The 16,985-nt window shown below is 34.3% G+C and overlaps 1 protein-coding gene across 2 annotated transcripts in view; it reads left to right on the forward strand.

The window, feature by feature from the left end:
* Abcb1 (ATP binding cassette subfamily B member 1) overlaps nucleotides 1-16,985 on the forward strand; it is an 82,257-nt gene that overhangs the window by 31,619 nt on the left and 33,653 nt on the right. For both annotated transcript variants that reach the window (XR_013435321.1, XM_013365053.4), the window contains exons 6-13: nucleotides 325-516; nucleotides 1,057-1,228; nucleotides 9,091-9,215; nucleotides 13,756-13,927; nucleotides 15,904-16,017; nucleotides 16,163-16,273; nucleotides 16,466-16,591; nucleotides 16,682-16,885. Coding sequence is in view for 1 of the 2 variants with exons in the window: in XM_013365053.4 (XP_013220507.2) it covers nucleotides 325-516; nucleotides 1,057-1,228; nucleotides 9,091-9,215; nucleotides 13,756-13,927; nucleotides 15,904-16,017; nucleotides 16,163-16,273; nucleotides 16,466-16,591; nucleotides 16,682-16,885 (1,216 nt within the window). In the remaining variant the exon portion in view is untranslated. The remainder of the gene's footprint in view (nucleotides 1-324; nucleotides 517-1,056; nucleotides 1,229-9,090; nucleotides 9,216-13,755; nucleotides 13,928-15,903; nucleotides 16,018-16,162; nucleotides 16,274-16,465; nucleotides 16,592-16,681; nucleotides 16,886-16,985) is intronic.

Genomic DNA, 16,985 nt, shown 5'->3' on the forward strand with positions numbered 1-16,985 from the left:
TCACACAGTACTGCATTACTATTGTTACCTCCATTTACCAGTTAGAAAACTGAGTCTTAGAAAGATTACTAAGCAGCTTAATGAGATTATACTGATGTTAAGTAAAAACTTAGGGTTTAAGCCCAAGAGGAAACCATTTTTACAAATTCCTTGATATTGACCCAGAGATAGTTGGATGCTGACCATCAATTCTGCTTGTTACAACCCCTTATTATTTGTTAAGGATGAAGAAATGCCCAGAAAACTTAAAAGTAAGTGAGTGGTTTGGTAGGGAGAGATGCATTGATTAGAAAACAGAGTATGTACAGTCTTCTTGTTTTTCAGGTATGCCTATTATTATAGTGGAATCGGTGCTGGTGTGCTTGTTGCTGCTTATATTCAGGTTTCATTTTGGTGCATGGCCGCTGGAAGACAAGTCCACAAAATTAGAAAACAGTTTTTTCATGCTATAATGAAGCAGGAGATAGGCTGGTTTGATGTGCATGATGTTGGCGAGCTTAATACCCGGCTCATAGAGTAAGTACCTAGTTTTATTCTTAACTCCGACATGGGTCTTATCCTTAATGAAGTGAAATAGATGTCATCAGATTTGTTAGGAGATGTTAATGTATCACTCATAAGACTAAGCAGCAACCATGTCTTATGCACCTTTTTGTTCCCAGTCCCCTGGCAAGCAATGAGGGAACCTGCATGACTAGCACTAAATGAGGGATTAGACTTGCCAAAATCAAGAAATACTCTGAGAATATGCAGAAAGCAGTGTACAGTACAGCATTAATATTACACCTTCTAGTGCAATTTCTAAGCTACTTGAAATTTCTGCATTGACAGTTTCTTAAGTATACCATCTCCATTTCCTAGGGTCATCTGAATTACAGCTTCTTGTTGTTAATGACAGTTTTTTTTTTTACTAGAAACTTACACCCTGCCAAATAAAACAAGCCCATATAACAAAGACTCTAGATGTAAATTAATATACTCAACACCTAGCAAAACTCAGGAAAAAAGTTCTGGGAGTACAATTCTGACATTTTCTAACATTATCTGTTCTTTCAGTGATATCTCCAAGATTAATGAAGGAATTGGTGACAAAATTGGAATGTTATTTCAGTCACTGGCAACATTTTTCACTGGTTATATAATAGGATTTACACGTGGTTGGAAGCTAACCCTTGTGATTTTGTCCATCAGCCCTGTTCTTGGACTGTCAGCTGCTCTCTGGGCAAAGGTAGGTAAAGACTACACATCCAGATTTTAAACTGCTCCCCACAACCCCATGGAAGGATCTTTTAACCATGATAGCAATGATTCTGAATTTGATATTTGCCTTCAAATATTCTGTTCACAATCGGCAGAATAAGCTGATCCCACCTCACTGAGTACTAACCCTTGCTCTGTGATGTTCTTGGCCATGTGAGAATTTGGGGAAGAGGTGAAAAATATGGAAGTGGCTTTTACATATCATCCTGTGCCTTCATGAAAAATACATGCTGAACTCCAAAGATCTGTGTTCTGTAAAGAATAATATAGTGAACTCACTCACATTGAACTCACTGTAGTGAACAATGCCATATTCAAGTTCAGTGAATGACACGTGTATTCTATTCAACTAACATTTTCAATGTTAATAGTTTTGATTTTGTAGATTTTGCTTACTTAGTAAATTGATATTACAGTTTTTCCATCACTGTGAGTGGTTCTGTGTTTATATATATTCAGATCCATTGTTAGAATAATAATTTAAGAAAATAGATACTTTCAAGCTTTAGTTACACGTAAGTTCTTAGCTTTCAGTTCTCTTTCTCCTAGTCAAATGGACCTCCCAACTCTGCACAGTTCTTCCAATGATTTTTTTGAAACTTGTTTCCCATTTTGATAGTGGTATTCATTTTACAAACTGATTTGATGTAAGACTGGGTATGCAATAAAGAGATTGGCCCATTATATAATTTTTTTGTTGGGTTCCATAAAATGTGGAGAGAGTGCTACAAATTTATATACCAAAAAGATGTAAGTAATGGAAGACCAACCACAGCCACACCTGACACAGAGTAAGTCAGACTGTAAGTATACTTTTAGAAATTTCCCCCTATGGGATAGATGTTGTTTTGTTACTGCAAACCATAACTGCCATTTATTGAACATCTGCTATGTCAAGCAAATACATATATTATCTTTCTGAAGCATGGGTCTTATCTTACTTTATGGAGGAAGAAATTAAAGTTCTGAGGACTCTGCCAATTTGTTGCTCAGAGTTATGAAGGATTTAAATGGTGTTCCTAATGGTTATCAGTCAGCTAAAATATTTGGCAAAAATTTCTTGTTGTTAATTGATTTTTTTTTCTGTTTACTAGGACACTAAGCAAGTTAGGTACAAACTCTTTACATCAGTCATTGATTGAAAAACTACTTAAAATCTGTTAATATCTAAGTTAGGAATACAGACCATGATTTAATATTTTAATAATTAATTATTGCTTCGGATACTATTTAAGTAGGAGGAGGAGCCTTAGGCTACTTGCTGAGACCTAAATTATAATCTCTACTCTGAAATAATCTTTTGTTATGATTTTCAAAACATTTCTTAAAGTATCTGATTATCAACCACATTAAAAAAATAAATATGTACTAATTTGGGAAGCCTTTTTATCCCAGTGAGCATGAGGCTCTCCTTTGCAACTCAGAGATACAAAAGCAAAAGGCAAGAACAGGAAAGGCTCCAGTCCCAACAAATAGCTTGGTCTGGGAATTGCCTTTGTAGCTATGTGCTCAAGACCCTATTCCCCTGACCAGAGATACTGGGGCAGCTGGAGAGCAGAAATAGGGGTAACCACCACACTCTTTCCCTACCAAGAGATACTGCAAGTCTTACCTGGAGAAACCACTTTCACTTTCTCAGAAAGTGGAAACAGGAGCCATAAAGATCCCAGTAGCTCCAGATAAACCAAGCTGACCAAAACACTACAAGAACTCACAAATGTAGGCCAGAAATACCACGCAATACCTAAAGAGAGTAACTGCCTGCTAAACTATGAGAGGTAAATAACAGACAATAGCATCTCCTAAGAAAATTAAAAAAAAAATGTGCAGGATGCAATAGAAAGTCATCTATCATACCAAGAATCAAGGGCATTACAACTTGAATGGGAAAATAAAACTGAAGACAATTTGTTGGCCCCAACCCTGAGATAATGAGATATTGGAATAATCTGACATCAATTTAAAAATAGCTATCATAAAAATGCCTCACAATTTTTTTTGAAGTAAAAAAACCCAACCAACCAAATAAACAAAAAACAGCAAAATGGAAGTGATTAAAAAGATCAAAATGAAATTAGAGAACTGATAGACACAATAGAAATAAGAATCATGCTGAGTGTGTATCATCTATGAAAATAAATGGGAATGATAGAATTGAATCAGGGAACCTGGATGTAGAATAATAGAATTCATCCAGTCTGAAATAGAGAAAAGGAAAAGAGCTTCAGGGACCCATGGGATCATAACAAAAAATCCTAAGTTCATATTATCATCAGAGTTCCAAAAGAAAAGGAGAAAGAGAACAATGGAGCTAATGTAAATTTGAAGAAGTCATGGCTAAAAACTCCGACCCCCCTTTCTCTTCTTTTTTTTTTTTTTTTTTTGGTACTGGGGATTGAAATCACTGAGCCACATCCCCAGCCATATTGTGTATTTTATTTAGAGACAGGGTCTCATTGAATTTCTAAGCACCTTTCCATTGCTGAAGCTGGCTTTGAACTTGAGATCCTCTGCCTCAGCCTCCTGAGCCACCACCATGCCCTGCAAAACTTCCCATTTTTGGTAAAAGACAAACCATTAGATGCAAGAAGCTAACCCCAAACAGGATAAACCCAAAGAAATTCATGCTATGGAACATAATTAAACTACTGAAAAACAAAGAAAAAAATATGGAAATAACCAGAGAGAAATAACACATTACCTATTGGGAAACAACAACTTGGATGATAACAAATCTCTCATCTGAAGCCATGAATTTCAGAAGGAAAGCAGCACAATATTTTTCAAGTATTCAAAACCAAAAACAAAATAAACTTATCAAGCATAAATACTAGATCTGGTAAGATTATCCTCCAGGAATAACCAGAATGTAACATCAGTAAGAATAGTTTGAGATTAAAGAAAATTGGAAAATATTTTCACTGTGTACCTTTTGTTGAAGACTGGCTAAGTAACATTCTTCAAACAGAAAGAAAATGATAAGAGAAGGGATATTGGAACATTAGCAAGAGATAAGGAACAACAGAAAGAGCTGAAGTATGGACATATACATACAATAGACTTTACTTTTCCCATTGAGATTTATAAATCATATTGATGGTTGAAACCAAAAATTATGAGTGGTGAAATGTTACCAGTAGACTCTTATAAGTCATATATGAATGTTAATTAAAGTCCTAAGCACCATATTAGCAAAACAAATTCAGCAAATGTATAAAAGAATTATACATTATAAACAAATGGGATTTATTGCAGCTATGTAACACTGGTTTAATGTTTGAAAATCAATCTTTGTAAGCAACCATAGCAACAAACTAAACAAGAAAAAACATGATCATATAAGTTGACACAGAAAAACATTTGGCAACATTCAACACCCATTGATGATAACTCTCAGCAAGTTAAGAATAGAAGACTGGGGCTGGAGTTGTGCCTAGCATGTGTGAGGCACTGGGTTTGATTCTCAGCACCACATATAAATAAAATAAAGGTCCATTAACAACTAATAAAATATTTTTTAAAAAAGTATAGAAGACCGTTACTTCAAATATGTAAAGATCATCAACAAAACCCCTCAGCTAATATCATGCTTAATGGTGAAAGACTATCTTCCTCCTAAGATCAGAATAAGTGGAGGAGGTCTACTCTCCCCATTCTTTTTTTAACAAAGTGCTAGAACTTCTAAGTTAATGCATACAGTTAATGCAACTAGTTGAAAATATAACACCTTTTAAAATCATTAAAATTAAAATTTAAAATTTAACCACTTAAATATATAGGTTCTCTGTGGTGAAGATTATTCAGTGCTGGTGAGAAAAATTAAAGACCAAAAACGAAGAAACATCATGTGTTTAAGAATTAGAAGACAACGCTTAAAGAAGTCAGTTCTTTCCAAACTGACTTGGAAGTTTAAGACAGTTCTTATAAAAATTCAGTAAGGCTTTTTATAGACAGACAAGCAAGGCTATTCTAAAAATCTATATGGAAAAACATAGGCCCTGGAGAACTAAAGCAATCACAGGGGGAAAAAAAAGAGGAAAAAGTCCACCTGGTATTAGGCGTACTGTATAGTTAAGAGTCAACAAGACAGTGTGGTATTGGTGAAAGAATAAATACACAGATCAATGAAACAGAATAGTGAACTCAAAAACCAGTATGCACATGTGCCCAGCTGATTTTTGATGCAGGTGCAAAAGTGTTTTAATGGAGGAAGGGACAGCCCTTTCAACAATTTCAACAATAGTGCTAGAGTTTAATTGGACATCCATAGGCAAAAAAGCAACAGCATCAACCTAAACTTTGTATTTCATAGGAAAGTTAACTCAAAATGGATCACAGATTTAAATGTAAAACCTAAAGCTGTAAAACTTAGAAAAAACATAGGGAAAATATTTTGGATGTAGGACTGGGCAGAGTTCTTAGACTTAAAACCAAAAGCATAATCCCTATTTGGAAAAAAAAAAGATAAATTAGACTTCACCAAAATCAAGCTCTTCCTCTGTGGAAGCCTATGTGAAGAGAATGAAAAGACAAGCTACAGACTGGGAAAGAATTATATGCGAACCACTTATCTGACAAATAACTACTATGTAGGATATAAAGAACTCTCAACATCCAATTAAGAGGAAAAACTATAAGAGAAAGAACAAAAGACATGAAAGGACATTTCAGGAAAGGGGCTGTAAAGATGGCAAATAAGCTGTTGTTCAGCAGCATTGGTCAACAGTGAAATGCAAATTAAACCATAATGAGATACCACTACCCATTTACTAGAATGGCTAAAATTTTTAAAAAGTGAAATGCCAAATGCTGGAGAGACTACAGAGGAAAACAGTCGCTTATGGATTGCTGGTGGGAATGTAAGATGGCACAGCCACTGTGGAAAACAGTTTCACAGTTTCTTACAAAACAAAATTTGCAGTTACCATATAACCCAGCCATTGCACTCCTGCATTATTGAGAGAATAGCCTTAAACTGGAAACAATCCAGATCTCCTTTAATAGGTGAATGATTAAATAAACTGGTACATCCCTACCATGGAATATACCCAACAAATAAAAACTGAAGTACTACTGATTCATGCAACAACCTGGATGAATCTCTAGAGAATTATACTGAGTGGGAAAAAAGCCTATCCTAAAAGGTCATATGCTGTTTGATTCCATTTATATAACATTCTTAAAATGGCATAATTATAGTGACGATAATAAATTAGTGGATGCTAGAATTTACGAATGTTGGGGGAAAGGAGAGGCAAGGAGGGCAGAGGTGGCTTTGGTTGTAAAAGGTAGCAGGAGGACAGATACCTTATGATGGAATTGTTCTTCATGACTGTGGCAGAAGTCACATAAATCTGTATTAGTGATAACATTGCTTAAACTAAACATCACATACATGCATGAGTGCATATAAGATGGTAGATGTGAATGATATTGTTGGATATTATCAATAAATTCTTGGTTTGGATCTTATTCTGTAGTTTTCAGGATAATGTTATTGGGGGACACTGGATAAGGAACATACGGGACTTCGTTGTATTCTTTTTACAACTACATGCGAGTCTACACTCACCTCAAAATAAAAAAAATTAAAAAGTAAATATTTATAAAAAACAAAAGACTACTTTTTGTAAGTGGGAAAATGGGATAAGGATGTGGTCACAATTATTATAGTAATCCCAAATACTCCTTCTGAATATAGTAGTCTGAAGGATAACAAAACTGTATATATAAGACTGAGAGTCTCTCTCTCTCTCTCTCTCTCTCTCTCTCTCTCTCTCTCTCTCTCTCTCTCTCTCTCTCTCTATGTGTATGTGTGTTTGGTGTTGTGGTGGTCCATGGAACCCATAACCTCAAATATGCTAATTATGCACTCTACCAATGAGCTAGATCCCCAACCCTTTAGACAGATTTTTTCTTTTTTAGTTGTCGATGGACATAATACCTTTATTTTATTTTTATATGGTGCTAAGGATCAAACTCAGTGCTTCACACATGCAAGGCAAGCACTCTACCACTGAGCTACAGCCCCAGCCCTAGACAGCTTTTTAACTTGTAGAAATAACAGTTTCATATATCTCAAACTAATACCTATTAGGCTTTATTAAGAAACCATCAGACTTTGGAAAGGGATGGTTAGTGATACTTTATATAGTTTTATATGGGTAATTAGAATAATGGAAGTGTCACCTATTTTTTATATTGGAAGAATAGTAGAAGTTAATTTTTAATATCCTTGAGAATAGGTTTGAGAGTTTTGTTCTTTTGACAGATATAATCTATTGAAAAGACACTTAATAAAGATCCTGTCATGTTCTTGTCTGCTTAGGAAGGTCATAGAAGGAGAAAGGAATTCATTATGGTACTTGATATATTCATAGTAAATTAAAATAGCATATTTTAAAACTCCAAAAATATTTCTTGATAACACTTCTGTTGTTAGCTGCCTAAGCTGTGTCGGTGCAGAGCTTCAAGGGGAGTGGAGAAGCATTGTTAAAGCATATTTATGAGCCTCCTCTATTCTGCAGACCTATATGCTCAGGGATGGCTCTGACTAGTCTCATAAGTTTGTGAATTATTCAGAAAAGTGTGGTAGACCAGCCCTAGAAGGAGGGCTCAAAGTCAGGAAGGTCTAGTGAATCTATGGGATATTGTTTGGGTACTGAAGAAGACAAGTACATGCAGCATGACATCTGCTCATAGAACATCATTAATAAGTGTTAATAACTTTCATCTACCCATTCCTGTGTCTGTTATAGCTCTATTTACTTGCACATCATTAAAATCAAAACAACTTTGATCTTTTCAGGCTGAGAAGGAATAGACTGATATTACTTACATTAATGAGCTTACAAATGAATGTGAATTATCTGCTGAAAGAGTATAATACTGTTTAATCAGAATTTTATTATAAATTGGTTATGTGTAATACTTATTTAGATGGTTGACCACTTTGGCATTCCTTGTGCAAGCAGTAACCTTAAGGTGTACAAATTGATTCAGCTTTCCTAATAGTTCATGTTAGCAGCTGGTTTCAGGGAGAGATTCACACTAGGCTTTGAAGCTAGTGGATTCAGGCTTAAATCCTGGATATTCCACTATTAGCAAATTAATTAGTTTCTCATGTTTCCATTATATACAAAGTGGGGGAAATAATACTTATTTCACTGTGCAACTGAGACAAATAAATGAGATCTTGTGCATATAAGGTAACCAGTAATGTTCTGTTTATGGAATAAATGCTCATAAATCAGACAGCAAGATCAAAGAGCTTCCAGGAAATAAAGACCTCCCTAGTGGCTGAATGTATTGTTTTTCTAACAGCAGAGGAAACTCTGTACTTACCCTGGCATGTGAAACCTTCCTGAAGTCACTTGGTCCCCTGCATTCCTCTAGCCTCCTGGAAATTAGCACTTCTTAACCAAAGTATCAAAAGCAGTTGCTTTAAACACATATCATATTTCCTTGATATAATATCTGTTTCTATATTTGTTTATGATTATAGTATGGTATACATTTTCTGAAATTTAACATTGCCCAAAAGTTCCAGTTATAATTATGTCAATGAGGTTTTCATTGGGAAAATAAATTTTGTAATTAATCTAATGTACTAAAGACAGTCACAGTTCATAGAGATTTTGAGGTGGTTTATAGAATGAATATGTATCCTAAAAAATGCAACATCATGACCAAAGACAAAAGAGAGATTTTGTTCTTTACATGCATTAATCTACAAACAGCATTTGTGTATATCTGTTTATTTTTACTTTGCAAAAGAGAAAGATAACTTGTAAAAAGTTTTGAAGTATCTTGAATTGCACTTTTAAACAGATATTATCATCCTTTACTGATAAAGAACTCTTGGCATATGCAAAGGCTGGAGCAGTAGCTGAAGAAGTCTTAGCAGCCATTAGAACTGTGATTGCATTTGGAGGACAAAATAAAGAACTTGAAAGGTTTGAGTTTCTTTTTAAAGTTGCTAGAAATGTTCAATTCTGTGTCATCTCATATACCTTTCATGTTGACAGTGTTAATTATAAGAGTTTTTCCTAATATAAATGTATTTCCTTAAATATCTTAATGAATACATTATAGCATTGCTAATATTCTGGAGAAGTTACAATTCTAGTTGCATTCTTTTTATATCTGTTAATTCAAAGAATTTTCTATGGTTTTATAGATGGACAGTGATATAAAAATAATTTACTAAGTCTGAAATGTATTTTATATCTCTGATTTTTTGTTTTTGGTCTATCAAGCTAATTCTTGATTCTGTAAGATTGAATATTTCCTGTAAAGTATATAGGAACATTTTAATCTGTGGTTCATTCCCTTTTTTATCCAGGCTTCTACTTAGATGGATATGCTCCATAATTTGGAAGATAAAAATGTAACCAAAAACAAATTTGTACAAAAGCTCAAAATATTTTTTATTATGTGCTGTTTACTATTGTCCTGTGACTGTTCTCTTTTATTAGCTTTCTGAGAGTTTAGATAGTAATTTATTGAAATTTATAACATTCACCAGATCCATTGATTTCTGAGCAGTGAGAGGTTTTCTTTAAAATTTAATAGATACTCTAATATTCTGATATAATCTTTTAATGTTTTTTTACACACAAATTAAATATATTGTTTTGGGTATAGCATTGTGTGGTAAATCCATAAAGGGAATTTTTAAAGTCAAAACAATGGTTGCTTCTGGTGATGAAGTAATGTTGTCTGATAAGAGTAAGACACATGGCCCAGGAGTCTTGGGCTCTGGAAGTGTTCTGTTTCTTGACCTTAGATATGATTGCATGCATAGTCACTGTAGAATTGTTTTTATACTGCACACATTTGTTTGTTCTTATGATGTATTTTATACCCACTAAGATAATGTATGATAGCTAAGTATCAAAGTTCAAAGGAAAACAACATATGTGTTCTCTTTTGATTTTTGCTAAGGATTTTGCTTTTGATTTCAATTGTGTCCAAGTAATAAAATGGGAAGTCTTGCTTAATGGCCATGCCAACATTCCATTGAATAAAGCCCATACTTTCTTGGAGCTTAAATTTTTACAGGAAGAAGGGAAGGATACAGACTACAAATGAGCAAGTATCTACTGCACCAGTTGGAGATAATATTATTTGGGAAAATGATGAGAGAATCAGAGGGGGTAGAAAGACATTATAGATTTTTTAAAATTCCCTGAAAAACAATCAGTCTAGATTTTTTAAAATTCCCTGAAAAACAATCAGTCTGTGTGTTGATGAGGATGAAAAGGAAAGATTTAAGTATGGTGGTCAGGGAAGCCCTCTTCAGGAGGTTTCATGAAGGTTGAAACCTATGAGATGAAAAAAAGCCACCCATGGTGGGAATAAGGATGGATGGGTTTGGAAGAAGAATCTTCCAAATTTTCTGAGGTGCCAAAGGCTTTCTGTGTTCTAGGAAATATCATAAGACGTGTGATTAGAGTTCAGATGAGTGAGGGAAATTTGATATGGACAGAGGCCAGAATGTGGGGATCTGTAGGCCACAGAGAAGAGCTAGGACTTTATTCCATGGGCCGGGGAAGTGGCTGAGGGTACTAAACAGAAGAATGAGCATGTTGTTTTGACCTGGTGAATGGGTGAGAGCAGATAAAGGGTGGGATCAGGGAGACCAGTGGAGTGCTGATACAGCAGTCCCAGGAGTGGAATTATTGTAGCCTGCTCTAGAGTGGAGACAAGAGTGACAAGTACCTAGATTTGGGATTTAATTCAAAAGCACAATGGATAAGATTATTTTTAGAACAAACATATTCCTTCCGTTTTCTCTCTGGCTCTTTTTCTCTTTGTATCTCTTTCCATATGGACTAGCAATCAAAGTCTTGGTCTGATTTTCTCTTCAAAATAGCAGATGCAGGAGGAAATTAGCTATCTTGGAATGGAAATTTAATCCTAATTGTAAACAAATGTAATAGAATCATTTTGTTCTCCTTAATTTAATAATATTCTTCTCTCTTATGTGTGCTTTGCAAATATATTTGTCTATTAGTATTATTTTCCATTTGTTTAACCAAGATTATTCCTCCTTTTAAGCATTTACTTTCATCTTTGACAAGTATTTTCATAATAGTTAAGAAGATTTTCTAAATATTAATGTTTTGCTATATTCAGTTAATTTTAGGAACTTCTACTTTATTATTCCTATGCTAAATCTTTTAATGGAAAAATGATATTAAAATCTGGTTTTATACTGACTGACGTTTTATGGAAAAATTAACAAAGAGCCTATGTAAAAGAATATTGTTTATGTCAGCTCTCTCTTCTACCCCCTTATCTTCATTTAGCTTTTGTGGTGTCTAAATTATTTTCTTCCTATTGTTGCTTTTTCTTGTGCAAATGCTTCCTCTGGCTGTATAGGACAATAGCATATCAGTGAAATGGTTTCTGCATTAGTCTCAGTAAGCAAGAATGGAAAAAAAGGAGATGGTAGAGTGTGAGTCAAAAGCATTAAACCTCCTTAATGTAATCATTTGTAACTTATGCCAAGTAGTACCTTATACCTCAGCTAAACTTAATTCCTAAAGTGGGAGATATACACATACGCTGCAGAAGCATGTTGTAGCTGGCAAGTTAAGGATGTTCATATTTTATCGCTATAAATTTCCATTTAAATTTGGTCTTTAGTGGATGTGATGATCATATAAATTTCATCTGCCATACTTTTGTAATGATAAAGTGGCTAGTTAAAAAAAAAAAAGGAGTCAGAAAGGCCAGAAAGGAGATGGTTAGAGTATAGGTTATAAGCATTAAATTTTCTTAATGTAATCATGTGTAATTTATGGCAGATGGTACTGTGTACCTCAGCTCAACTCCTAAAGTGGGAGATATATACACACTTGTGTGTGCCACATCCCTGAACCCTACAAAGGAAACATGTTATAACTGACAATTTGAGGATCTGCATATTTTATGACTATAAAGTTCCATTTGAATTTGTTCTTAGTGGACATATAAATTTCATTTGGCATGCTTTTATATTTGTGATAAAGTAGTTGTTTATAAAAAGTAGTCATAAAGACCAGAGAGAATTCATGCTCATATTGGTCAGGGGTCGAATTCTGCTGTACTAATGAAATGAATCCTTCAAAGAAAACATAATACTCTGTAACATTCAGATACTGATGTATTTAATGGACCAAAGACTCCCAACTCTGAATTCTGCCAATAAGTTTCTTCATTTCAATAGCCTGAGCTCCTTTCTGGGTTTTGATAGGAGGTCTGACAAAGAGGATAAAGACAACTTTAAGGCTAAATTACCATTTGTCCTATTTCTCTAATAATTTTATCTTGTTTTTATATTTGTAAAGTTTTGTGTCTTTCTTTAACTCTTGGTCCTGTTAGCTTATCTCCATATCTATCTTCTTAAATCAATTTTTGTATGTTTCTTTTAAATGAAGGTAAAATTATAGGCACTATCTCCTTTTGCTTTAACATCAAAAATTGTCCACTCTTTGAAGGTTTAAAGTACTTTAAAGCCTGTTAAGCCATTATAATTGAAGAAAGAAAATGTTTCAGTGGACTCCAACATTTTTCATTGTTGTTTATGTTTGCTTGCTTGTTTTGTATGTAACTCCTTATATTTATGCTAAGAGGTCTCATGGGAGTTCTCCAAGACATTGTGCTGTGCATGGATAGCAGGGCTATAAATGTTGAAATTTTTATTTTTCTTAGCCCTCATAGCCGGAAAGCCTTGGGTGGCCCAAGCCACTTACCCCTAGCAGCAGGCAGCCATGGCATGAAAAATGTTGGAAGAAAAAATATAGGCAATGTGTAGAAAGAATAAAAGAAGGGGACACTGATAAATACTGGAGGAATATTATATATTTTTAAGCCTCGATAAATTTTTTAGGTCAGTGACTTTTAAAATAGATATCTATGGAAACAAGATAAATTGTATAGCTTAAATGTATTACATGTATTACATGGCAATTCAAAGCACGCAAAATCTCTCACACATGTAATCTCCCAGTTGATCCTTCCAAGAGTACCAAAGGGAGGCAGGCTCGGGAGCAAGTTGTCCTTAAGGGTCAGAAATTTAAATGACATTCTTGTGTTTAGTATTTTCTAGAACTATGTCTCCACTATATTAATTAATGGAAGAGGCATGTAAATTCTGAAGGGAGGGCAGCTTTTTTCATAGCTTCTTATTTTGTTTTGTGTGTGAAACAGTACATATCCTGTATGTTTGCTAAACATTGCTTCACTTATTTCACTATTGCTAAAGCCAGAGAAGGAACTTTTAGAATACTCATCCACAAATAAGTTAGTCCCTGTAAGCCTCATTTTCATGTTCTACAAGAAGAGAATAAAATAGTAATAACATCATAATGTCAATGTAAGGGCAAAAGGAAAATACATGTATGTTACTAGGATGAGCATATTCTAGCTACTCAATCACCATCATGCTGCATGGACATTTTCATAAGATTTATGAGTATATATGATAATTTTTGTTCTTTCTCCAAGGTACAATAAAAATTTAGAAGAAGCTAAAAGAATTGGAATAAAAAAAGCTATCACAGCCAACATTTCTATGGGTGCTGCTTTTTTGCTGATCTATGCATCATATGCACTGGCATTCTGGTATGGGACTTCCTTGGTCCTCGCAAAGGAGTATACTATTGGAAAAGTGCTCACTGTAAGTTATATATGAGTCATAAAAAGAAATGTCATTATTTAAAATGCTAATGAAATCAAGTGGTTTTATCTTTACTTTAAAAGAATATACTCTGAACAGTTATTGAATATTCCAAAGAAATAGGTGTTACTAGATTAGAATGGTAAGGAAGTCCGATGCATTCAGCAAGCAATTTTGTGGTCTCTTTTGCAAATTTCTTGCACAGTTCTTCCTGTAGCCTAAATAATAGTAACATTATCAATCTCTCTAGCAGAGACTTTCATTTAATGAGATCATTTCTTTGTGCCAAAATTAATACTAAACATTTTTATTTTATAATTTACTATTCACATTAACAGATGGCAAAACACATAGTTTACTTTCAAATTATTTTGAATGGCAACTAATCTACCTCACAAATTGATGAAAGACAATGAAATAATTGGCAAACCAAGTTCAATCTGCATCCTTTAGGGAAGGTCACTCCATTTTTTTCTTAGGCCAAGCACAAGTATATTGCATTAACCAGAGACTGTGTTTCCTTGAGTTCCTGAAAATAGTTTATTTTCTCAGGATTCACATTTGTAACAATTTTGTAATAATTTCCTCTTGGGTTTTTTTCAGCCTGTTGCATCATCCAGCATTTGTGAGGCTGTCCTGAGAAGGAATGGCTTTTATGAAAAAGACTTTTTAGGATAGTGATGCTGTGGGTGAGGGTAGGTTGTAGTAAGAGATGTATATTGCCTCATTTTAATATACATAAGCAATTTATTTCATTTTACTCTTTATGGTGCTGGGGAGTTCAACTTAGGGCCTAACTTATCCTAGACAAGAGCTTCTACTACTGAGCTATACCCCAATCCTAGATGAGCAGTTTAAATCCAGTATTCACTGAACCCAAATCTGCTTCACAAACTGGAGTCATTTGGAATAGTGAGTTCAGGATTTGATATCAGACCAACATGTTTCTAATTCTAGCTGTGCCAGTTACTAGCTAAATGAATGGGGCAGCCATTTAAACTTTTCAAGCCTCTGTTGCCTCTTCTGCCAAATGGAGTGTGCCTTTTCAGTGTTGAAGTAAGGACTAATTGAAGTAATGAATATAGAATTGCTTAGCAAAGTTCATTCTATATGAATTATTGGGCAATATAAGTCTTATATGATTTAGAAAGAAATGTATAGTGACATTAACTTCTCTTCAACTTCCAATAGAAGCAAAATTGAGTAAGTTTACGAATAAGAAACTGATTTAAGCAAAACAAAGACAGCAAAATGTATCTATTAGACCTCAGAGAATGATCTGGTGGTGAGCATGGGGGAGACTTAGCCTTATGTGTGTGCTTTATAATTTATAAAATATTTTCATGTGCAGTTTCATCAGATACAATGTACAAAAAGAACAGTCTTACCTATTTTTACAAATGAAGAAATAAAAGTTCAGTGATTATAAGAGAATGTCCTAAAGACATATAGTAATTAGTACTTATTTAGGATTTGGACCTAGGTCTTCTGACTTATCTTCTAGTGTTTGTCTCCATTTTCCCCTCTTAATGGTCTAAATAAAAATACTTAGCCATTGAAGAAATATAAAAATGTTCTATTATAATATTGTGGTTATATAGAATTACATTGTTGTTTCGCTGAGTAAATAAGACTAACTCCACATGCTAAACATTTTTAAAATTTATTTTTAATCAATTTATCATGATTGTATTATTTTTATAAAATATAATACTTTGATATATGTATAATATGCACTGATTAAATCAAGCCAATTAACATTTATCATCTCACTTACTTGATATTTTTTGTGGTGATACATTTGTAATTTACTAATTTACTATCTACAGACCTTTAAAACACTTTTAATACCCAATAAATTCTTGTGTTGCCTTCCCATTTTAAAATGGAATTAGCTATGTTGGAAAGAAGAGGAAGTATGAAAATAATTGTGATGTACACAAAGTAATTTGATGGTTTTCCTCCCCATTCCTCAGGTCTTCTTTGCTGTGTTAATTGGAGCTTTCAGTATTGGACAGGCATCTCCCAACATTGAAGCACTTGCAAACGCAAGAGGAGCTGCTTATGAAGTCTTTAAGATAATTGATAATGTAAGTCTGAACTGGCCATTTATCCATTCACCTAAAATGTTTTCTAGTTAGGATTCAGTTTCATTATCACTTTTCTAGCTCTCCACAAAGGATCACTAACAAGCAGTTACTGTAACCTTCTAATCTAAAATTTTATTCTGTTTAGAAACCAAGCATTGACAGCTTCTCGATGAGTGGGCACAAACCAGACAATATTAAGGGAAATTTGGAATTCAAAAATGTTCACTTCAGTTATCCATCTCGAAAAGAAGTTAAGGTATGGTGATAAATGACAAATCAATGATTGAACAACCTATTGGATGAAGAGCTTGTTAATTTCCTTAAGAAAATACAGAAAAAGAAAAATTCATGTATATTTTTAAACCTAGTATTGAATTGACTGATAGTTCATAGACTCTATAACTGTACACGCAAAATTGCCTTTAAGTTTATTTTTCACTCTTGGTAGATCTTGAAGGGCCTCAACCTGAAGGTGGAGAGTGGGCAGACAGTAGCCCTTGTTGGGAACAGTGGCTGTGGCAAAAGCACAACGGTCCAGCTGCTGCAGAGGCTCTATGACCCCACTGAGGGAGTGGTGAGCTAGATGCTATTTCCATTACAGATCACTCTGATGATGTGATTTCAACTACAAGTATTTGAGAATCACACTTATTTCTTATTTCAGATCAGTATTGATGGGCAGGACATTAGGACAATAAATGTAAGATACCTTCGGGAAATCATTGGTGTGGTGAGCCAGGAACCTGTGTTGTTTGCCACCACAATAGCGGAAAACATTCGCTATGGTCGTGAAGATGTCACCATGGATGAGATTAAGAAAGCCGTCAAGGAAGCCAATGCTTATGACTTTATCATGAAACTGCCTCATGTGAGTTAGCCTGACCTTCATGGTTCCAAAGGTGTGAAGAATAGACAGTGGCCAAACAGTCCATAGGAAGTTAGGAATCTACTGAATATTGGGAAAACCT

This window comes from Ictidomys tridecemlineatus, chromosome 2 (genome assembly GCF_052094955.1).
Source record: "Ictidomys tridecemlineatus isolate mIctTri1 chromosome 2, mIctTri1.hap1, whole genome shotgun sequence".
Lineage (NCBI taxonomy): Eukaryota > Metazoa > Chordata > Mammalia > Rodentia > Sciuridae > Ictidomys > Ictidomys tridecemlineatus.